At 35.0% G+C, this 24,952-nt stretch overlaps 3 protein-coding genes across 3 annotated transcripts in view; 2 read left to right on the top strand and 1 right to left on the bottom strand.

Moving 5' to 3' along the window:
- The first annotated feature begins 16 nt into the window (after positions 1-16).
- On the top strand, positions 17-4,172 carry LOC109068170 (WD repeat and SOCS box-containing protein 2-like). The gene is made up of 9 exons (XM_019085024.2): positions 17-150; positions 296-464; positions 1,038-1,219; positions 1,346-1,477; positions 1,585-1,685; positions 1,891-2,081; positions 3,377-3,469; positions 3,587-3,700; positions 3,811-4,172. Exons 1-9 carry the CDS (start codon positions 117-119, stop codon positions 4,010-4,012), a joined length of 1,218 nt encoding a protein of 405 aa, XP_018940569.1. The 5' UTR covers positions 17-116; the 3' UTR covers positions 4,013-4,172.
- Positions 4,021-11,892, bottom strand: rfc5 (replication factor C (activator 1) 5). The gene is made up of 11 exons (XM_042757259.1): positions 11,875-11,892; positions 11,723-11,786; positions 11,235-11,371; positions 10,742-10,794; positions 10,483-10,556; positions 9,504-9,663; positions 7,521-7,602; positions 7,288-7,417; positions 6,324-6,401; positions 5,052-5,105; positions 4,021-4,391 (listed from the first exon to the last, which is right to left on the bottom strand). Exons 1-11 carry the CDS (start codon positions 11,890-11,892, stop codon positions 4,294-4,296), a joined length of 948 nt encoding a protein of 315 aa, XP_042613193.1. The 3' UTR covers positions 4,021-4,293.
- Positions 11,893-18,193: 6,301 nt separating this feature from the next.
- The window catches only part of LOC109090269 (kinase suppressor of Ras 2-like), a 72,665-nt gene continuing 65,906 nt past the window's right edge, over positions 18,194-24,952 (top strand). The window contains exons 1-2 of the mRNA XM_042752948.1: positions 18,194-18,844; positions 22,453-22,593. Coding sequence (XP_042608882.1) covers positions 18,668-18,844; positions 22,453-22,593 — 318 coding nt within the window. The 5' untranslated portion in view covers positions 18,194-18,667. The remainder of the gene's footprint in view (positions 18,845-22,452; positions 22,594-24,952) is intronic.

The raw sequence follows: 24,952 nt of genomic DNA, 5'->3' as shown, positions 1-24,952 counted from the left end.
AGATACACCCTTGATGAGAGGGTCACGTGGTTCGCCCATCTGGCCACGCCCCCTAGTGAAATGAATCCTTATGTAGAGGAGAGGTGAAATGATGCGTTCATGATTTCAGTGGTAAGATGTGCACTTCGCTTCGAGATTGTACTGCCAAAGGTAAGGCAATTCACATAATGTAGATGATATATAAGAATATGCATTTGATAAAAGAGGAAAATACGTTTTCATATTAGTAGAAAATGAGTAGTTCCGGATATGCGCAGTTGTTTTTGTACGTGACAGGTCTCTTTAATTGTGACAGAACCGCATGATCTGATCGCGGAGCTGAAACCCGCTCATCCCCCGCGTCTGTACGGCTCTGCCGGCTGCGAGACATGGAGCGTCCGCTTCTCCCCGGACGGATCTTATTTTGCCTGGTCGATGGGATACGGCTTCGTCAAACTCCTCTCCTGGCCGCTGACATCCAAAGAGTGCGTCTGTGTTCATAACACAATGGGTTAATTTATATAGACTTATATGTTACACCACAATAAATTAATATTATGGGAGAACCTGTCACTAAGAAAAAAGTAATATCAAATGTGAAAGAAGAAAAAAAAAAAAAAAACAGCTGAAACCGGTCCTTGTTGGTTGGTTTTAGCTGGTCTTCAGGTCTGGCCATAGCTGGTTTACCATTAAAAAATTGGGTTACACTTTATTTTAAGGTGTCTTTGTTACAGTGTAATTATACATTTAAGTACTGCGTAATATTAATAAACAACATACTATAGGTTAGGATTAGGGGTTGGTTTAGGGTTATTGCATGTAATTATGCATAATTTTGTGCTAATACTATAGTAATTACATGTAACAAGGACACCTTAAAATAAAGTGTTAACAACATTTTGTTATATATGGTATATGGGATATATCACAGTACCATGGTACTAGTACCACGGTACTTATTTTAACAACGTCACAGGGTAATGTGGAACAATAAAGGAACAATGGAGGAAGCTGGAGCACAACTGAACCTTCCACATTCCTCTTTGTATTATCTGTAGCGCCGAAGCTGGACGCAGTGAAGAGAAGACACTTAACTGCGGGCAAACGGTTTGGGCACTGGCATTTGGACCAAGCATGTCTACCCGAGTGGATGCTTTACATCAGAACAGACGTGATCATGAGCTACTGCTGGCCATTGGTCTGAACAATGGCGTGATCCAAGTGTGGGTCGTCTCAACTGGCAAGACTGAACTCTAGACTCGTTTTCACCATCAAGAACTTAGATTGGTCTAAACATTAACAGCATTGTTTTAAACACATGTAGTATAAGGTTTAATATGTTAGTAAATCCCTGTTCTGTCTTCAGGAAATCTGCGGGTTACTCTAACCGGACATCAGGCTCCTGTGAGGGATTTAGTGTTTACTCCAAATGGAAGTCTCACGCTTGTATCAGCCTCCCGAGACAAAACTTTAAGGATATGGGACTTGGCGAAGAAAGGTCAGAGCATCTGATGTGGAAGCAACGCATCTTTGCAATTGGATGAAAATAAGTTTTCATGACCCTAAATTTTGTACTTATGGAGATTGTAATGCTGATATTTGCAGGCGCCAGTCCCCATGTGCTGCGGGGTCCAGACTACTGGGTCTTCAGATGTTCCATATCACCTGACAGCAGTGTGATCGCCTCTGTTTGCAACCTAGACTCTGTGAGTTACTCTGCTAGGATGTCTTCTAGTAGTTATATAAAAGGTTTAGTTATATAATCAGGAAGACTTTTGGTCTCTGCAACAGGAACAGTTGCACTATAACAGGATATCCTGTAGAGCCATGCAGATAAAATAACAACACTGTTCTTTTCTATTGTTATGATTACTGAACTGTTACATCGTCTGAATATTGTTTTCCCAACAGAAGGTGTATTTGTGGAGCTTGAGGTCCTACACCTTCATGAGACACGTTACATATGACCACGAGCGCACCATGGCATCATGTGACTTTTCCCAGGATGGAGCGCTACTTGCGATCGCTTCGTATCATTCGACCACAGGCTGGTGGCTGGACCTGTGGGACCCCTATACAGCTGATCTCCTGACTAGAGTAGAGTATGTTGGCCAACCAAGATGTTATTTTTTCATTTTATAATTTTTTTTTTTTTTTTAAATAAAGAAATTAGAGATAAAGCCTATTTACTTATTTTTGGGACAAAAAGTTCAGAACAATGGGACTGTTCTGCTAAACATAATCTTTCATGCTTCACAGAAAAAAAGAATTTTTAAATAGAATAGAATTTAATTATTATATTTATTTATAATTATATTTATAATTATTATATATATAATATTAAATAGAATTTAATTATTTTGGGCAAGCTACACATTGAAAATTACTTTCAATTCTGAATGATTTGATGTTTTTATAAATGTAGACATAAATCATCTAAGTTCCTAACTAATGTGGTTAAAGGAGTAGTTACCCAAAAATAAACATGCAGAAAATGTACTCACCTTCAGGCCATTCAAGATGTAGATGAGTTTGTTTCTTCACTGGAACAGATTTGGAGAAATTTAACATTACATCACACACTCACAAATGGATCCTCTGCAGTGAATGGGTGCTGTCAGAATTAGAGCTGAAAAAAAAATCAGAATAATCCACAAGTAATCCACACGACTCCACATGTTAATTGATGGGTATCGATTCAGTCTATTATTAAAAATATCATTAATTGATGATTAACATCTTGTGAAGTGAAAAGCTTCTTGTATTTTTTTAAAGAAAGAAATTCATCATCTAGGCATTTTAAATGAATAAAAAAATCACTTCTGGCCAAAATACAAGACCATGATCCATAACAACATTTCTTCCATCCATTGTACTTGCACATCAAAATCCACCGATTTATTTTAGAAGTGTTTTGGACTGTTTTTGCTTGTGAACAATGCTTGATCTGTGCATATTTAATTTCTGATTCAGATGAGATGGCGTTTTTTTTTTTTTTACTGTAAGAAGAAATTTTATGTATAGAAGACTCATATTTTGGCCAGAAGAAAGCTTTTAATGTTAATTCATCAATGATGGATTTGTTGCTTATAAACGCACAGCTTTTCATTTCACAAGTCATTATTTGATGGACTGGAGGGATGTGGATTACTTGTGATACTTTTATCAGCCGTTTGGACTCATTTTGATGGCACCCATTCACCGCAGAGAATCCATTGGTGAGCAAGTCATATAATGCTAAATTTCTCCAAATCTGTTCTGATGAAACAACAAACTCATCTACATCTTGACAGGCCTGAAGGTGAGTACATATTAAGCCAATTAAAATTTCCGGGTGAACTAAGTCGCAATATACTGCATGTTAGAAATAGTTGTAAACATATTTTCTTCTTTCCAGAGACTGTGAGGTGTGTGCTTACAGAAGTGACAATCTACTGACGTCTCTTAGCTTCTCTCCGGTTGGTCTGCTTCTGGCTTTTAAAGACTATAGGTGAGCAGTGAACCATCCACTTGAGATCTGAGCTCTTCAGAACTACACGACCAGACATCACCCTTGTGACCTCACACCTTTCTCTATTGTTACCAATGATACTGTACTGTGTTGCAGGGCGTTACGGATCTGGGATGTGGAACGAGATAAACTAGTCACAGACACTGATCACAACCGAGCCGGTGGTGTGTGCTGTGCTTTCCATCCAGATGGGGGCGTCATCGCCACAGGGTATTGCAAGTCACATCACCGAGTTGGAACATACTCAGTTTCGACTGACAGTGTTTACTCTAGAATGTATACAGAAAAAACACTAAGTAGTTCTCTATATTTGATTTTAGGTGCAGAGATGGACATGTAAAATTCTGGCGAGTCCCTCGCCTCGTTCCGAGCCTTAAGCATCTGTGCCGGATTGCCCTGAGATTCTCCATTTCAACCTATCAAGTGGAGGCCCTTCCCTTGCCAAAAAAAATCCTGGAATACCTCACTTACAGGGACATTCCAAAGCAAAAGATTGTATATTGTAAAGAACACTGCAGATGACTGAAAACTAATGTTTGTGGGTCAAACTTGACACCATACTTGAAATATTTATTTAAAGACTTTATTTTTTACATAACTACTTTGAAAATGTAGCATTAGTTTTACAAAGTACTGAGACAAGCGTTATTTTAAGCTTAAAAAATAAAAATTTTCAAAAATATTACAGGGTTGTGTGCATATTATTTTTTTTTTTTGTCAAAACAATATGAAGAAGTAAACAACTTCCTTTCATGACATCACGGGTCTATTACATAACCCATCTGAAAGTGTGAACCGATGGTCTATCCATCGCTGACTACAATGTCTCTAACAGCCTGGAAAGCTGCAACCATTGAGCTCAGCTGGATCTTCTCATTGGTTCCGGAGGCCAGACGATACTATGGTTAAAAAGGAAAGAAAAGAAATGGAAGCTCACTCGAGTACATAATAAACTTCATCTACTGTTCAAAATTTAGGGTTGGTACGATTTTTCAGTGGTACCAAGGCTGCAATCATTTGATAAGAAATACAGTAAAAACAACAATTTTGTGAAATATACATTTTTATACTATTTTAATACATTTTCAAATGTAATTTATTGTAATGCAAAGCTGAATTTTCAGCATCATTACTCCAGTTTTTTTTTTTATGATTACTACTAATGATAAAAAAACAGTTGTGCTGCTTAATATTTTTGCGCGAACTCTGATACTTCTTTCAGGATTCTTTAAGTAGAAAGTTCAAAAGAACAGCATTTATTTGGAATATAAATATTTAGTAACATTATAAATGTCTTTGCTGTCACATTTGACCAATTGAATGCATCCTTGCTGAATTAAAGTATTAATTTGATTGTAAACGTTATACAATATTTATAATCATTTTCAAATGACCAATGCATATTTACAAAAAACACATGAATCAAATTTGAACTCATTTATACAAAAAAACCAAAATAAACATGGGAAACATTCATTAATATAAAATCATAAACACTTAACCATTGTACACACTTCTCTACTGATTTACTAAATAACATGACATAATAAATGTACTCACTCAATATCTGCAAGTTTTATAAGCAAGCCCATGCGGATGGAGGGTGGGAAGTCCACTGAAATGGAAACACAAAAACATTAGAGCAAAATTAACCCACCTAACTGTGCTCAAACAACACTTTGATTGTATGACCAATAAATCAGATTTAATCTAATCTAATCTAAATATATTTGATTTTAAAACATAAAAAATTTTTTTTTTACCCACAATTCATTCTGATTTCGAGTGTACAACCGATGTACACTCGCTGAAGCACTATTTCCCACAATCCAATGCGGAGTAGCGTCACGCTGGAAGCGAGAGCGGGAGCGAGCGAGTTTGAATAAGATGACGTTTACATCATTTCTGTTACGTTACGTTATTCTGTTATTTCATACAATCATTTATATTAAAATATTTTATGTTGGCAATAACTCAGTTTAATATTTTACTAATTTACTGAGGTGGCATCGTTGTTAACTTACAAAAATGATGATAATTTGGTGGCCAATTTAAAAATGTTTCGTTAATCACCTGTAGGTAGCGTATTCATTCTGATGTAAAATTAACGGTCGCCTGAGGGCGCTCTTCGACCATTATCTTATCTGAGCTAAAAAAAACGCTGCTCGGGAGAGTTTCAGGATACTAAAAAAAAAAATAATTACATAAAATTATGAACGTGGTTAACGTGATTATTTTTTGTTCTCAGTATTTTAATAATATGATTATGAACATAAAAGCATTACAAAAACAAATAAATAATATACCATCAATGAAAACACAAAGCTGACGGGGAGGTATGTATAATTACAATAAAGTAACTTTGAGTGTTATTGGTATTTTATCGTATATACATGTAATATAAAATTGCATATGTGACGATGTTTTTGCAACATCCACAAGTCTCACGCGCAGTGTATACGTCACCGTCACCGTCCGAATCCATTCACTTATTTCGTTCACTCCTTTCTGATTATAGTCCACTCAACTGCTATTCACTATATAGGGATTAGTGAATGAGTGAACGAGTGAGCGATTTCAGACACAGCAAGTGTGTGTGAAGCACGCTACACTCTGCTACTTCTAACAGGCGTCCTTTAAAAACAAGAACAACTGGTTTCCATGACAACCACAAAAGGATCTCCATGGTAACAAGGGCAGGGAAAACATGTAGCTCATCATCACTCTATCAAAGATGTGATGGGTTGTGTGTGGCGTTCTGCACTGCTTTAGATATTTTGAACAGGAACCAGTTATAGAGCTATGCATGGCTGAATTAAAAGCGTAGTCTTACCACGGTGAATGAGAAGATGGACTTCTGTTAAAATGTCATGAAGTGCCAGACCTTTTAGAGTTTTGAGCTGCAGAATTTCTGTTGGACCCAGATAAGGACTTTGGAAACGTCATAAACTAATATCAGCAACTTACAATTCCACAATTCCAATTCCTGTATAAACACTTAAATGTTGTTAATAAAATAACAGTTTAGTAAATCATAAATATCAATATTAAGAATATATATATTTTTAAATAAAAGAATATATAATTATAATAGCACACAATTAAAATATATAAATATTTCAATAATTCTTTTTTATTTCTTTTCCTATAGTCATAATTATAAAAAAAATGTGACGTTTGATTTTACATATTCAAAATATTACATGTATAAAGCACAAATGTAATACATAGAGCAGAGTCTATGTTTGATGTAATTTTGCTGATGCATATGTTTGTAAATATATATATTTATCTGATATTTTACTTATTTACTCTATTAATTTATTGACTGTTATTATTATTAATATATTCTATGTATGTTTTAATTTTGGTAGAAAGAGTTAATGTGGGGGAAATATAGAATTTTTAAAACTGTATTGAGCTTTTTGTCAATGCTTCGGAAAATATATATAAAAAGAAATTTTAATTATTAAACTAATAAAAATAATTAATAATTAACAAAACATTCTATATTATTATTAATCATAATAGAACAACAACAATACTGCTACTAACAATAATTATATTTTGTAATGATTAATTTATAAAATTTAATTAATGTTTATTTTAATTTTATTTAGACTTTTTGTAGATGCTGCCTTCCAAAGCGATTTCTTATCCCCTCACAGCAATCTTAAAAACAAACAAAAAAATACTACTTAAAGATTACAAAAAAAAAAAAAAAAAAAAAAAAAAGGTTATGAGTTACTGTAAAGCTTGGAGAACTAACTAACCAACCTCTAGAGCAGAAAGGATACGGTTATATGCAGTGGTGAAGTCTTTATTGAGAGCCCAGTCCAGTATGTTGGCGATGTCTGATCTGAGCGGATGTCCAGTACATGTGTACACTGTCTCCTCTGTCACCTTCCCATAGGCCATATGTGTACTCTGTACATGAAAACACAAGATACAGATTTTTCTCAATATTTTTCATGCCAGCAGCAATGCAGAAAGCAAACCACAAAACACCACTTTTTCATATGATACACACCTGTAAAATGTTTAATGATCGCCTCATGTCTCCTGTTGAAAGGGTCACAATGGCCTTCATGCCATCTGGAGTGATGTCAATGCTATCAGTGAAAAACAGATTTTTAAATATGCATGAATCTATTTTAGGGAAATACAATGTTTGGTTTTATTTGCTCAAAGTTGTGTCATGCGCCAGAGGGCAGAGCCCATATAAAATGTGTGTTTGTGTGAAGAGTTTTTAATCAAATGGGTCACTCCAGCCAGGGTCTTTTGTGTTCAGGGTCTTTTAAGTGGATCCATCTGATGACACACTTCAGATTTCATCCAAAAATTCAGGACGGTCTTAATACTGTCACAGGGCTCCAAACAAAAAAATCGAGTAAGGAGCCATTGGCTCCTATAAGAAAAAAAACTAAGGAGCCAAATAATTTTTTTAGGTGCCACAGAATAAACGTGTTTTATTTATTTTTACGATTATTATTATTTATTTATTTACATTTCAATCATACTGTCATGTGTTTATGTCTCATCTTTTCTTGAGTTTATCAGCATTTTAATCCATCTTGTAGATGACATTAAGTGGGAACTAAATGTCTTTTCCAGCTTGAAATCTACAGACACAAAGAATTGTTCATTACACAGAATCTGTACCAGTATCATGGAGCATAAGCATCACTTGGCCACTGAGTGTAGCTTGGGCTCCTCCTACATGAGACATTTCAGTAAGTTGTACTGCAGGCTCTCTTATAAAATAGCCTACCTTTTGATGTTAATTCATGATCACTATGTACTATATTAGTAAAGAGAAAGATTAAATGGGTTCACTTGCCCTTGAACTGAGGCGCTAAAGCGACCGCGCCTGCCCCATTAAGGAGCGCCAAAACTGTATTGTTTGAATTTCGTTATGAATTCGGAATAATTTTAAAACTGGTACTTTTTATTAAAAAGTGATAAAGCACAGAGCTTTTTTTTGAGTATTTTGCGATTACTGGACGGCAGTTGCACTTCAAATAATGGAGTTCACGCATTAAAAAGACACAGACCAAGATCTTGTTTAGAAGAAGCCATATTAGTAATTATTATAAACGGAATTGTTAACTATATTGCCAATATTCACACAGCTGACAGCTTTACCTGTTCTAGTTTGTTTATGTTGTGCACGAAATAAGACGCTGTATTTTCTGCACTTTTCCCTTCTTACGTCTCCGTCATTTCACTCTCGCTGCACAGCGGAGCTGCGTTTATCAGACTGTGCGCGTCAGCACTGATGTGCGCCAGAGATGAGGACTGTCTGAAACTCTCTTTTTCCACTAAAACTTTGAGGCGCATAGTCTCAGTTTAATACGTGAACATAAAAGATTTGATCGCAAAACAATTAGGAAAAAAGGCATTACATTCAAATTTTTAAGTTATAAGATGTAAATATATACCCAGATAGCAATAACACTTGGGCTGATTCTGGCTGAAATGCGGCTCTGTCGGGTCAGTCTCGGCATCGGTGAGAAGATAATGAGCCAGAGCCACGCCGATTCTACAAAACACTTCTGGCTGACTGACGATCTCGGCTGAAAGCTGTTGTACACGCGGCAGGTCCACACTCGGTGTAGTTGTGTGTATTAACCTACGGTCCGAGTTCGTTTTATCACAGACAGGGCGCTGCCAGAATGAAGCAAATCATCCGCCTGAGAAAACTTTTTTAGCGGTTAAATCCCTTTCGGCGGGTAGTCACCAGTGGCAAATTAATATTTATGGTCACAAATTTTAGTCGCAGTTTGGAGCCCTGCTGTCATGTCAATGTTGCTCTATCTTCAACCCGCACAAAAGATGTCTGGCCTCTAATTACATACAAATATAAATAAATGTTTACCTTTTCTGGGAAAAATAAAAAAATAAAATAAAAATTGAGTGGTGTGGATTTCTTTCAGAATGCAATCAATTCAACATTAATTTAATTCAGAAATAACATCCACTTGACCTGGATTGGCTGTGATGAGAGTCTCACCTCTCTTGCTGTATCACATGCTCTAGTCTGGGAATCATCTGGCTCTGGGACAGGGGGCCGAAACGAAAGCGTGTGCATCGAGACTGCAGCGCAGGTATGATCTTTGAAAGGTAGTTACAGATCAGACAGAAACGTGTGTTCTCTGTAAACTTCTCAATGACTGAGAGAGAGAGAGAGAGAGAGAGAGAGAGAGAGAGGGGGTGGGGGGTTAAAAAAAAAAAAAAAAAAAAAAAGAAAGTGTGGCTTAATAAAGTCTGCATAAATAAATATCCAAAAGGACTGAAAAATGGATTATTTTTAAATCAAAACAATTATTAAAATAAAGAATATTATAAAAAAAAATTTAATAATAACAACAAAGAATAGATCTTTATCTATAATATCCAGAACACATATTGGTACATTTTAAAGCTTAAAAGCAGATTTTGTGTCAAAATTATCATAAATATCCCAAATATTAACTCTCTAAATATTTTTTTCCCCCAATCATACTGCTCTAATTAAAAATATAATAAAAATAATTGAAGTTAAAAAAATTTAAATGAATAATAATTAAAAAACAGATATTTAATCTTAAACTTTTTAAATATTTTTCCAATGCTTATTCAAGTCTAAAAATAAAATAATAATTATTACATTAAATAATAAGAAGAATAATATAAAAGGCATGAAATTAAAATAACAATAGCAATAATAATAATAATAACAACAACAAATAGATCCTTATTTAGATATCTAGAACAGACATTCTTACATCTTCAAAACCTAAAATAAAGCATACCCTTTTTTTATAGTATCACATAATTGGTCAAATTTAACCTTAAACTCTCTAAATATTTTTTTTTCCCAATCATAATCACACTGCTCTCATTCACACAGTCTCACTGTGGACAGTGAAATGGCAGAACCCTATTCTTCTGCCATCGGGACATTTGGGGGCTCAGCAGGTGAGCTGATGGAGGGGCAGATGGTACGCTACCTCTCCTTAAAGCATTCTGTGCATCCTGGGTCATAGCATCCGCCTCGTCCAGGATCACCAACTTAAAGCCTTTCCTACAAGAAGCAAACGTAGAGAACAGGACCTTATTTTAAACAACAGTATATATTTGAATTCAATAAAAGCCTAAAGACAAGATGTCATTCAATAGTTGTCTGTAATATATTGCTGTATGTGAGAACAGATATTATACTATACAAATTGTTTATGAATGAGATGTAAGGGTAAGTACTGTTCTTACTTGAAGATGGTTCGTGTGCTGGCAAAGCTGAGGATCGGCCCCACCAAACACAACTACACCACCATCATACGAATCAATCAGATGAAGAAAAAAAAACAACAATAACTCACATTATATATATATATATATATATATAAAAACCTTTTAAAACGTTTGCAACAATCATACTTAACTTTCATTTGTTAATATAAAAAATAATTAAAAAGTGATCATAATTGAATGCATATAAAATAGATATAGAATTTATTTTATAGATCTAATATCAGACAATTATTAGACAGAATTATTGTGATTCTGACGGCACCCATTCACTGCAGAGTATCCACTGGAGAGCAAGTCATGTAATGCTAAATTTCTCCAAATCTGTTCTGATGAAGAAACAAACATCTACATCCGAACTATTCTTTTAAGTGGATGACCACATATTTTTTGCCATGGGGAAAAAGTCACTAAACATATGCATCTGGAAAACAACTGCAAACTTCTACAGTACCTCCAGGACCATGGAGTTGAACTCTTTATCTTTGTACAGCTGTTTAGCACATGCTAGTATAGTAGAGGTCTTTCCTGTTCCTGGAGGTCCATAGAAGAGCAGATGAGGCAATCGGTCTTCACTGATGAACTTCTGAACTGTGGAAGAAAGAGAAAGAGGATGTTTATAAAAAATTAATTTCTATAGAAATTTCAAGAATATACTGGTCATTTACAGAATATTAGAAAAAAAAAAAAAGGGATGATGCAAAAAGTACCATAAAAGTAGTCCATACAACGATTTGGAATATATATTTACGTCTTCTGAAGCCATGTAGTTTTGTGTAAAAATCAAACTAAAATTTAACATGGATGCAACTGAATTTTCATTTTGGATAAACAATTCACAGAGACTCTCCTGCTATTACTATTACAGTGCAAATCTTAGTTTGTTAATCATAATAATAATAATGAAAGAGTACAATTTATAATTCACTGATCACTGCTTACTTGTGCTCAGGATGTCTTGATGAGAGATGAGGTCATCTAATGTCTGCGGCCTGTACTTTTCAACCTTAAAATCAAGAAATAATATTTTTAAAACACTGTTTTTGTTTCATCATATTGTTTATCTAGTGAAGTGACAGGAGTAACTTTCTTACCTTTTTAAAATAACCCATAATTTGCCTCATATTAACATGATGGTGTTTATTATAACGCCAGATAGCTATCATCACAAGTAGATATTATTAATAAAGAGTTTATCATTTCAGACATGTGCTTTAATAAGGAATTACTTTGCAGTGAACTGACTGACCCACTTGAGTTGTCATCGCTTTTTCTCATCATGATCCGATGGATGTCAGCTGTCATGATAATAATAACACAGTTCTGATACGTTCTTGTATATTTCATATTTCATACATACTAAAAGGACGAACTCAACTACAGCCCATAGTGATTTAATATCCATAAATTAATATCGCTATAAGTGCAGAATAAGGACAATCCAAATGTAAACAAAGCAAACTTGTGCAGTGCTGCACACGTCGGCTGAAGAATGTCTCAAGTGAAATAAACATCTTTTAAGCATTAGCTAAGAACACAAGATCGAAATTTTTACTACTAAACGCAAAGGACATTACCATGGTAAATTTCTCGTCTGAGGTTTGTACCTTTACTTGTTGATGCCATCCCTCCTGTATTTTGTTTAATCAGGCCACGCGATGTGCTTTGGCGCGTTTTCTTCTTCTTCTTCTTCGTCTTTTTGTTCAATGGCCGTTCACTCCTTAGGAGTATCACCGCCACCTACTGTATATCTTGCGCACATGGGTGATGAATCTGTATTGCTATATATAATAAAAAAAATGATTGTAATGCCCCACCCACCCCAGAGGATCAGAGCTTCCACACTGGGCTCCTCAACCTCCCAGATGGGCAGAAGCAACACTAAATCCTGTGGTCTAAGCTCTAAAAATGTTTAACACTCAGACCTCAAATAATCTGATTATCATCTCAAACCCTTTTCCCAGAAGGATAACGGTAAGCTCACTGGCTGTTACTTATATTGCTAAAAAAGACTGTCATGTTCCTATCATCATATTTACTACATTTTAAAAAGCACATGCTCTACTGCTTCAAAAAACATCCCATTTCATCACACATTACCATTTTCATGCTTCCCCATTAATGCAAGTCTTGAATTTAGTCCTGGCCCCGTGTGTCCCATCCTTAATCTGAGAATAATTACTTCTTCCTTTCTGTGCCTTCCATAAACTATTCTTTTTTCCCTACTGATTTTCCCTATTATAATACCCACCTACCTGTGCTGCTATTTTCCCATCTTTGTTGGCCCATATTCTTATTATTTTCCTGTCAAATTACTGATTTTAATCTAATTTCTTCTTTTCAGTTCTTTCTTCCAAGGTACCTTAACATCCACCAGGTTTTTTTCTTTAAAGCTTTCTTTTGTGCTAATTTACCCGCTGTTTCATTCCCTGCTATCCTGTATGTGCCGGATCCCAACAAAGGTATACGCTATATAATCCTCTATTTTCAGTCTGTACAGTAATATATAACATTTCCTAACTAGCGGGTGTTCTCTATCAGGTTTTTGTCGACAGTATACTATTTAAGAGCTGATGAAGAATCTGAACCAATTACATGTCCTGTTTGGCTCAATCTGTTATCTATACCCATTGCAATCCTACATTATAATTCTGTATATGGACAATTTGTCCTTTTACCTTAAACTTATTTTTGTCTTAAAGGGGTCATATGATGCTGCTAAAAAGAGCATTATTTTGTGTTTTTGGTGTAATGTCAATGTGTTTATGTGGTTAAGGCGGTTCAAAAAACACGTTATTTTTCATATAACTGTATATTATTGTTTTTCCTCTATGGCCCGGCTTTTCTGAAACGTTGGGGTCAATTTTTTACACAAAGACTCAATGCTCTGAAAAAAGCGGAGGTGTGCTCTGATTGGGCCAGCTATCCAGTTGCGTTGTGATTGGCCTAATTGCCCTCAAGCGCCGTGTGTGGAAATGTTAACTTCCCCTTAACACCTACATATTCCCGTTTCCCAGGCCAGCAGCATAAGACTCAGTCCAGGCGCTCCGCTCTGCTCCTGTGCACATTCCCATCATCGTGTTTTCTTTAGCAGTTCATATCATGGGAATGTTCGAGAGTAAACTGATAGACGCCAACAACTTCGGCTATGGTTGTATTTTGTGTCATAGGGAGTGTAAAGCAATGTTTATAAACCAAATAACGTACAAGAATATTGTAGTTGTGGATTAGGTGTGTACTGGATACGCGAACCGTTTTCAAACGATTTCAGTTCCGATTTGGTGTCGAACTTGCGTTTCCACTAAGAAGATCCGGTCAAATACAAAGATGATTTTCTCGAATCCGGACATCAATAGGTACGCGACAAAAACACCCCCAAGAAAACCTCATTACAAAACAAGGTTATTTTGAATGCAGCCAGTGGGTACGAGTGAAGTTACTGATTACTAATGACGTTATAACTGGGGTCTTTTTAGGCACGTTGTCCGTAGCGCAGAAGGCCTGGCCTTAACCATAAAACCATGTCTGTTAGTTTTGTGATCTGGAGAAGACAAACCAAAAACAAACACTACTCGACTGCTCAAAACTCACTTTTAAATCAGCATGCATCCCAAAAATTAATTAAATATAAAAAACATACTACAGGCTGTGTGAGCAGAACCACCAGGAATTTCCTGGCAACGTTTGAATTTATGCCCAACGTTTATAGACAACAGCCTTTGGGACCACCAGACGCCATTGCAGGCTACTGGTTCTGGAAACATTCCTCCAGCCTCCAATAAAACTGCGCATCACAATCTGAAATTTGGGTTGAACTGTCTAACAGGATTTGGAATAACAACGACTAACCACTGGTTCTAGTCCGTGTCCGCTTTTGGAAGCCAAACAAAGTAGGTTCGGCTTTCACAACTAAAACACACACTTAGCTGCCTCCACACACATGCCGGCTGGCGGCAGGCAACATAGTAAACTACAAAGTTACGCCCTTCTTTCTTGGACAGCGTTTTATGCAAAATCAGCCCACATCAGTGACATAGACATGTGGTGGTCGTGTTTAAAACGAGACGGTTTTAGGGGGGTGTGGGTGTCCTCTCTTAAATTTTTTCGAGAAGAATCAGCGTTTGTTAGTGGATTTCGTCAGCTATTAGTATATCTATCTCTCTGCTTTTTTCCCGGGCCCCGCCAACACATCGTCATTTCAAACACTCATAGGTTCCAGCAATAGCTCCATAACCAATCCACCAGGTAAATGGCATGCTGTCGGGGACAAAATGTACTTGTCATTCTCCTTGGCATTGTTTTTCAATTTTCTTTAATATGTCGATTCCACGTTAATTTCTCATTCACAGATTAATTCAAGAGAATTTGAACTCTGTTTCTCTTTCTAACAATTTAGTCATAATAATGTTTCAGTAATTTGTTCCATTTTTTCTTTTTCTTAGAAAAAAACATATCTGAGTCTTCTTGTTACACGCCAAACACTTTTAATTCCCCAATACTACCTGACCACCTGTCACAACTTGAACTTTATTGATTTTTTTTATTCCTTTTAACCTCAAAAACAAAATTTTTTCCTAAATTCCTACCTTCTTTTACATAATGCATTGCCATGCATCCTGCCTATAAATGACTTCCAAGTGCTTTGTTTAAACGCTTTCAAATATATCATTAAATCATTAACTAGAATAACTTGGGACTGATTACAATTTTCATTGTGGAATCCCATTCAGGATATTCCTTACAATGATGACAGTTTCTTTCCCCTTGTTTCTGTACCCCTGGATATGTATGCTCCAAAACAACAAAAAAAAAAAAATATCTCCTATCTATCCAATTATACATCCGCCCCCATTCCATTTTTATTTAACTTAATTAACACTATCTCCCTGCCATAAAGTTGTCATGTTCCTTTGCAAATGTCAAAGAAAACAGCAACAAGAACTTCTCTTCATTATAAGAGCTTTTTTTAACAATCCATTTTCAAAAAGATCAGAGCATCAAAGGGAGATTCTTTCCCTCCTAAAATGACCTCGGAGTTGACAATTATAATCTTGATTTTTGCTTCAAAAAATAATTCAACCTTATTACTATCATTTATCTTCCAGTACCTTGCATAATGGAGATGAAAAGAGCAATTGGCCCGTATACCTATTAGATTTTGGCTGGATCTTGCATCTAACTGTTTTCACTATTGGTATCAATAGAGCACTTTTCCAAGCATTGGGTAAGGTGCCTTCATTTACCCTATATGATTATAGTTAAATCCACTATTACTTTAATGTCTACGCTCTGGTAAATTAATTTTTTTTTTTTACATACTGTAAACTGATAATGGGCTCTCCCTGGCGTTGTAATTCTTTGATGGGTTAATGGCTATTTTTAACTCAACAGACTTAAAATCCGCATCCATAGTACTATCACTCCTTGTTTATTTCTACCAACCAATTCTCATATATTTTACTTAGTTCTTTCTTAATCTTTTAAGCAAATTATCATTCCAGTTTTTCAATACTAAATGCAAATTTAGCAAAAGTTTTAGCTAAGGACTGCTGTCTTTTTTTATTCCTTTTGGCCATTTCCCCGTCTGCTTCAATTACCGGGGGTTTTCTGTTTATAATTTATCTAATAACGATCTCATTTTCCCTAGCCATTCTCATCACCATATGCATCTCATCCCTCTTGCCCCAATTGTGTGTGCAGCATACATTGCCTACCAAGCCTTTCCTGTTTGCACCTTTTAGATTACCCTTACTTGTAGCCGTGCCCTTTTTCATTGTCTGATATTATATTATATATAACTTTCATTATTTTCGGAATTTTCTTTCACCAACACATAATCGTTACCTCTTAAAACATCCGCCTATCTTGCACACAAGAAATTAAAGTTTGGCTATTCAAACTGAATTCTGAACATCCACAAACTACATTGGGCCAATGATCACGGCACAAATTATCTTTCATGTATACTCCAATGTCACTTATCTGCTAAAACAAGATGATATTATGCTCTAAAACATGACATGCCACCTTCTATTATATCCATTCTTGTTGGTTTTACCCATCATTCAAAGGAAACACACCATACAAGCGAGTGCTCGTCTAATAAAAATATTCTGAGACCTATACCATTATTGTCTGTAGTGTTTTACTACCGCCATAAACCATTATGTGCATTTAAACATCGCCACAGATAATAATGTACCACTGTATGTACCCCATCACGTTTTTCTAATATAGTATTAACTTATTTTCTTTCCCTGGGTTTCAAAACTGTGTGGATTCTTAATTTCTTCATGTATTCCTACTTACTTTCTTATTACTTACACATGTATACATTGATTACTTTTTGCTATATGCGCTTACACGTATATGTATAGCCTTCTTTAATAAAGGTTTGCACACCTACCGACCCTATATCCATTTTTCACTATCTTTCAGATCTACACACAGTCAAATACTGAGTCTTAATAATTCAAGGAAATTATCCCTGAATACTCAAAGGAGGGTTCTGGTACCCGTTTGCCATTTCGGCTGATATTGTTTTTTTAAATAATTCTGCCCCATTTGCTATTAAGCTCTCTTGTCAGTCCATAGTAGTAGGCAAGACAGTAGAACAAATATGTCTTATTACTCGAGGCATTATCAAAGCAGCTAGTTCCTTCCAGTGCTTTTCAAATCCCCATGGACCTCCTACGCTCTGTATGAACTCTTGTTAACTTGCAAATACGATTTTGTTTAGCAACATCCGCCGATGATTAGCGTAACGTTGTCCTATTTCCTTTCCACTCGTGCAAGTACCATTCCACCACAAGCACAAAATGAAATACCCAAAAGTCAATTTTTTGGCTGTCATTATCAATATATGTACATCTGATTAATTCTCTCTCCACGAAATTTACTCCAGGATTACAAAAAAAACCCCTTATTCCTTGTGCACATCCTCTTGTTTCAATAAGTGTCTAAACCAAAATTTTAAACCTTTTTTGTTTAATAAGTGTTTTCAAACCATCTTAAGAAAAATGTTATGGTTTCATGTATTATAATTTATAATAAATACTAATATAATAACTAATAATTAATGATTATTTATTAATGTTAAATGGCTTATTGTTTATTAATTGTTAAATTGTCACACACCACATATGCAAACCCAAGCTAAATTTTCTTGCTTAACAAAACGATTCAAAAAAAACAAACCAAAAAAAAAAAAACAAAACCTTCTTCAACCCAGTCCTGAGCTTATTTGCTGTTTTGGCTGTCTACTAAGATGTATGTTGCTGTTAGACCCAGTCGCAACCTAAATAAAACCAGCAACCATGTTTAGATCCATTCTTGTTGATTAAAAAGGTTCATACTGAGTTCAAACAGTGAGCTCACTTGCATTGATGCTTATCTCGCGAGAACTCTCGATGCTGATGCTGTTGCTGTGAATTTGATTGACGCGAACATGTCGGTGTGATGGGAGAGCGCCGGGATGCAGCTGATGATGGTCCAGAAGGGGAATACGTGCAGTCAAATCAGACGTTATCTTTAAGAAATAATACCTAACGTTCTCCTTTATCATCTATGACAACGATGTCTCAATTTGTGGTGTATTTCACACGCGCGCAATGGATCTAGCTGATGCTACCGCAGCGAGGATCTGATTTTTTTCCTTCCTTCCTTCAATATCTGTGTATTATGGTAGAGTCAAGCCGGAGCATCAAACATAAACTGTGCAATCCTGATGACAACACCGTCAGGATATCAACAATGGAATCGCCTTACAAGTAGAGTCTAGTTTTTCATGATCACACACCATAATTCGTGCTTTCACGAACGCACTAGCAATCTGATTGAGCGAAAAAAGTAGCCTGCACTTAAGAGACGGACCACTGCTCACAAATTATGGACGAGGAGAATATGACCAAAAGCGACGAGCATCATCTGAGTTTGCAAAAAGCCTTGCAGCAGTGCGAACTGGTGCAAAACATGATAGACATTAGTATCTCCAGCTTGGAAGGTCTGAGGACCAAATGTGCCACATCCAACGACTTGACACAAAAAGAAATCCGAACGCTGGAGGTAAGCAAGCATCCATTTGCCTGAGCCCAAATGTGAATGTTGCACCCCAGCATTTCTACAAATGTCACGAGAGTGGATGCGTCCGCGCGTGCATGCACATTAAACAATTCTGCATCTTTGATCGTGTCTTCAATTAAAGTTGCATCTCGGGGATTGACTGTATTGGCGTAATAAACGAAGAAGCTCGCGCTGCAGTGAGAGGCGCGAGCTTGCGCATTCTGCAGGTGGTGAAGAAGGTGGCTCGTGCGCTCGCGCCGCTGACATGGACAGCGAAAGCGGCCTGTTGTTGACATTAATATATATCCTCGTTTTTAAATCATCCTCGTCATTAAAACGGTGGTTCGTACAATATAAACACGAGGTTATTTTAAATTGTGTTATGTAACCAGAGGTAATGTCCCAGATATCTTCTTTTAATATTATGGCAGTATTTTGTGTTGGCTATATCAGCTACTGTAGTGGTCGGCCAAATATGTTTTTTTTTTCCTCAAATAAGCGATAGCTAGTTCAGGGTGGCCTATAATGCTTATTAAAAATGTTGGCAATTAGAATTAGGAGAGAACGGGAAGTGTTTTGTTTTAACGTCTTTAACTTTTTTTTTTCTTAAGCTATATGTTTCAAACTTAGAAATCGGAATCGATTCTGATTCCGTTTATTCTAAATCAAGCGATTCGATTCGATTCGAGCTAATTTTGTTGAATTTTCACAACTTATGTTGTTGCTTTCTGCCTTGAACAGCTTGTTGCCAAATACTGAGATTTCAGATTTCAACAGAACAGATAGATCCCACTATATTTATTTGATTCACTAAAAAGAACCGATTTATATGAGTGATTTGCTCAGGAATCATGTGTCGCCTGTATGACACCTATTTCTTAACCCACCATCATTATCTTGTCAATATCTTCCAGCTGGCTATAATAAGTTATTTGTCTTTCATTGGTCTTTATGATGTAGTATTATGATATATAAATCTGTGTTTTGAGTAAGGTTATACTTTTGATCATGATTATGTGCTGTTGCATTCATGTTGGCATTGTGTTTAGCCTTTTTTTTTTTTTTTTTTTTGACTCAGTCTGCTTTTCAGAAGCTTTCTAGTATTTCTGCACTCTGTTCTCTTGACGTGGGGAAACCCGTTTTCCATTGGCTGTCGATTGCAGCCGTCACTAGTGTCAGTATGTCACAATGAAGCACTTTGTTTGTTCATGTTGATGGAATAATAATTACAAACATTAGATATTATCAGGGGGTTCTTGCTTGTTTATCTGGTGATGGACATTAGCATCCTCAATTTACCAGGCACCAGTGATGCTCAAAGCGTAATGGCAGCAATACAGTGATCCCTCTTTAACTATATGAGCTTTTACTAAAAATAATAAAAACTCATTCAAGGTTTAAAGTATATTGCAACAGGACATTTTATGTGGTCTAGACAAATCATGTCCTTCAAATACATCAGATACTGATAGAATCTGTAGTATTTTCTAATAAAGGATTATAATTAAATATATTTTTGTATGTTTATCATATCAATTGGTAATGGTTTAAAACAAGCATATCCTTTGTTTACAAAAGGCCATTGGCTTAAATTACATTAGAAACAAAATAGAATCTACTATATAGAAGCCCATTACTGCATCAGAATAAAAAAAAGAAAGGTAGTTGTGACTTTTATGACACAGTTCTAATAAGATCAGAAGTGTAAGATAAAACAAAAATATTTTTTTTATAATTGGAACTTTATATCTCACAGTTTTGTTTATATTTAAAAATTCAGGCTTTTTTTATCAGAATTGCGACTAACACAGTATGAATTGTGAGTAAATATATATATATATATTTTTTTATTCCTTGGCTTCCATAATGGACGGATATCAATCAATCAGTCAATCAATCAATCAATCAATCAATCAATTTTGATTGAAATATATACTTAAAAAGGAGTTAATTGTTAAAAGGGTTCAGCTGACAAAAAGTTTTCTTGGGTTAAAGAATTAATCTGTCCTGTTTAAAATAAACCTGCAGCCATTCCAAAATAACAAGAGAGAATGAAATGGATTTGGGTCAGTCAATTTCAGTTCATAAAGGGTATTTAGTTCAGGGAGTGAACTGAGAACTTTGTGTGAAAATGTATTAGAAGGAACGTCTCTAGGCTTTAATCTTTGATTATTTCAGCTACCCACAAACAATGTGTTTTGTTTTCATACAGTAACATTCAGCAAACTGTGTTGCCACGGGAGATTAACTCAACACAAATGAAACTGAACAGACTACAGATTTAGATGGACAGTGTTCAATAAACTGATGAGGTTGAAATGATCAAATAGCTGATTAATTACTCATTAGTTTGAAAGGTCAACATGTATCTTGGTGGCATCCAGTGTGTGATATTCCTCATGTTGTACTGTGCAGCGCAGACTTGCTTGTGGACAATCCATGAGGACACAACAAATCCATTATTTTGCTGCATGTTGTGCCTTTTGTTGTAAAAAAAAAAGTTCATACATCTCAGGGAAACCATTTGTATGGCTTTTTAAGTTCAATTAATCAATTTACACAGTAAGTAAATGTTTTAAGTTAATGCAGAATTATTAAGATTAAGGTGATTTTTTGCAGTTATTATTTTTTTATTTTAAATAGTTCAAAGATTCCCCTATAAGAAATGAACATTCTATATTTACATGAATATTCATCACAAAATGACTCGTGAAATACCTTGAAATGTCTACCATTTATAAATTTGACAACAAAACCCCCAACAACTACAGTATGTAAACAAAACTGGTATATGGTCCAACAATGCAGCCATATTAATTATTCATGCCCTGGTGCATGCTGGGAATGGAGCTGAACCACAAAACATTTCCTTTTTTCAGTGTAAACCTATTTGAACTAAAAAATGCATTAATCTAACTCACCTGCTGATTTTTGTTTCATCTTAAAAATGAGTATATCATGACAGAAAAGTATTATTTTTAGCAATATTTACTTGATGTAAGAATCATTTACTTTATTTATGCTTTTTGCCTCCCAAAAAAGTCTTCAATATTAAAGTCTTTAAAACCATAAATACAGTACATGAGAGAAAAATTGCAAAGTGCTATACACTGTAAAAATAAAAAATAAAAAAATGTTGTAAGTAAAACAAAAAAGAAAAAAACAATACTACTTTCTACTAATTTCATTGTATTTTCGAGGTTAAAAAAATCTGTACCAAATTCTTTTCAGTGTTGAAAATAAGTCTCCGGTGAGCTTTTTTGTTTGTTGTTTATTCATGGAGGCAGTAACAAAGCTTAAAATGTTGCCTTCATATTCCTCCTCGTTTCCCTGCACAAACACTGCAATGACATCACTCTTGAGAAACTTGTCCAGTTTAGAATATTCATGTTTTTCCAACATGCTGAGAAACAGTTCAAAGAGATCATAAAATATTGAGTGGCATGAAGGACAGATAAAAATGCCAAGCATTGCATTTAGAGTTTGCATACAGTTCTGCATATGTGACTGATGTAAACTGTTCAACTTATATTTGCATTTTAAAAATGTTTATAAATCATATAGGTTAATGAGTGCTACATAAACTTCTTTCTTTCTTTTTTTTCTTTCAGGGTAAACTGGTGACGTATTTTAGTCGGCAGCTCTCTTGCAAGCGTAAAGTGTCCTTACAGGAGCGGAATGTGGAGTTGGATGGATTTCCGCGGCTGGGACACTGGTTCCGCATTGTTAACATGAGGAAGGAGGTTATTGAGGTATGTACAATCCTGTGTGTTGTGTCCTAAACCAGTCATGCACAAACAAACCAGCCCCACAGATTTCATTGACCAACTCCATCACAGTCATCTGTCAAGAAAAGTTCAGACGTAACGGATTCAGTTCAGAAATATTATTATTATATGAATTTGATTGTGACAAATTGTAATGTTGTCTATTAAGAAGGGTTAGGGATTAGTATTTGATTCAACTGCTTTAGGTAATCAGCCCTGTGATTGACATTACTAATGAAATCTTTCGAATTTTATTATTGTCTCAAACAGGGTTATTATCGTTAACTAAATCTAAAAACCATTAAAAAAATCACTACTTGAAGTAAACATTAACCAAAATAAAATATTAAAACCAGGTGGCAACATTTCTAATTTTTGTTTAAAATCGAAGTACTGAAATAACCCAAATAAAACGAAAACTTAAAAACTAACAAAATTGCAAAAACTTCAAAATCATGAAAACAGAAAATATAAAACAAAATATAATTCTACACAGCACTTGAAATAATAATAAACATTAACAGAAATAAAATATTAAACAAAATATTTTCAGCTTAGAATAAACTAAAACTATATGTATAGACATTTAAAAAAACTAATAAAAATTACAAAAACATAAAAATATGAAAACATTAACTAAAATTAAAATGAAAAGAGTATATAAAAAAATAAAGTAATTGAAAATATTAACAAAAACTATAATAATATATCAGTGATGCTAAAATAATGCTGGTCTCAGCTCATGTCTTAGGAAAATGAAAGTTTTTAGTTCCTCCAATCAGTTCGAAACTTTAATTTCTATACTATCTGTTATCAAGGTCCAGAATGATTAAGTGCCAAATGCATCTAAATCTGGCAAGCAAATAAAGCCAGTTGGTCACAAATTTTTGGAAGTGCACAGTAATGTATGATTTGAAGCGATGATTTTAATATACTGTAAGAACAGCAATCTCTGTCATAAGCAATATTTTCAAACCAGATCAAAACAATCAAGCAGAGAAAAGAAAAGTGAGTTTTGATACTGCAAGTGAAAATATTGAATAAGAAAATGTCATTAAATATTGTCTTAAATACTGAAAATTGTACTTTATTACTAAAATCAATGACATCTGTTTGATGTTTTTATTTATTTATATTAAATTTATGATATTTTTACTAATCCTAAACCTTAGTATTGATTTAATTACACCATATTGATTCGTTGTCAGTGCTTGATTTCAAGTTGAAATTGGTAAGAGGAAATGATTAGATAACAGGAACAGTATGTTAAGAAAGCAGACAAATTACACACGTTTCAGAGTTTAGTCCTAGTTGCTACATGCTCAAATGGGATGGCAGTAAAATGTTTTACAAGCAATGTTTATGCAATGAAAATAAAGGCAGAAAACAGGAGAAAGAAAATAAATACAATATATAAATATCTAGAAGTTGTACACTAAAGTGAACATAGTGATGTGAAATCCAGATTTAAGTGAGTGTGTGGAGAGATGTGTAATTATATGTCATTGTGTGACTGGTTTACAGTTGGCTAGTAAGAGCATGCTTATGTAGGATGAGGATGTTTTGTGGTAAGTAGCTGCTTCTAAACTTCCCCAAGCAGTACATCTCGAAATATGTCCCTTCTGATGACATAAAAGGTTGTAAACATATGATCTAGAACAGCAGATACTCTGAAGGCCTTAAGGTTTTTCCTCCTGTGCCGCTGTCCTCGGTGCTGAAGTGTTGGCGCTGTCCAATGTGCTGAAGCCCCCTGCTGATGTGGAGAAGGAATTGCAACTATATAGAACACAACAGTTCCTCGATTAAAAATCCTATTAATTTTGTCCAAAGGGGAATTAACCAATGGAATATGCTTTTGCTGAAGCCATCAGCTCACATTATTTCAACGCGTTTGTTTCTCTCTATATAACCAACATCTTTAAATCAATATTTTTATATTTCTCCTTTGTTTTTTATTTGATATGTCAGATGCAATGCTTCATGGGATTGTAGTTCCTTCCCTCGTTAGAGCCGTTAAGCACAGAGTCTTGTACCTTTGCCTTTTTGTCTGATTTCCAAATCTTTTTGTTTCAAATCAAAGGTTGTAATATTGGGATTCAAGTCATAGCCTGTTGGTTTAGTTTGTGGTTTAGAACTCTTAAATAAAGACATTTTGAAAATTATCATTGGAAAAAATGAATAGGAAAAATACTATTTGAATGAAGACAAAAAGACAAAAAAGTGGACAGGGACTGTTGCACACTATTGAGACTGAAGTGAAGAGTAAATTTGTATGTTTTAGAATTAAAAGTTAAAATATTATATTAGGCTATATGTTGTATATCTTCAAAAATATTTTAAAGAT

The sequence above is a fragment of the Cyprinus carpio genome, chromosome A5, assembly GCF_018340385.1.
Source record: "Cyprinus carpio isolate SPL01 chromosome A5, ASM1834038v1, whole genome shotgun sequence".
In the NCBI taxonomy this organism is placed as follows: domain Eukaryota; kingdom Metazoa; phylum Chordata; class Actinopteri; order Cypriniformes; family Cyprinidae; genus Cyprinus; species Cyprinus carpio.
Note: the sequence above shows the minus strand (reverse complement) of the source record. Positions and strands in the feature narration are given on the sequence as shown.

Excerpts from the sequence above, each read along its gene's own strand:
- LOC109068170 (XM_019085024.2), top strand. The coding sequence starts at position 117 with ATGTGCACTTCGCTTCGAGATTGTACTGCCAAAG. Across the intron at positions 465-1,037 it reads TGGCCGCTGACATCCAAAGA|CGCCGAAGCTGGACGCAGTG; the intron begins GTGCGTCTGTGT and ends TATTATCTGTAG. Across the intron at positions 3,470-3,586 it reads CTGGCTTTTAAAGACTATAG|GGCGTTACGGATCTGGGATG; the intron begins GTGAGCAGTGAA and ends ACTGTGTTGCAG.
- rfc5 (XM_042757259.1), bottom strand. Across the intron at positions 6,402-7,287 it reads CTTCACCACTGCATATAACC|AAATTCTGCAGCTCAAAACT; the intron begins GTATCCTTTCTG and ends TGGGTCCAACAG. Across the intron at positions 5,106-6,323 it reads CCATCTTCTCATTCACCGTG|TGGACTTCCCACCCTCCATC; the intron begins GTAAGACTACGC and ends TTTCCATTTCAG.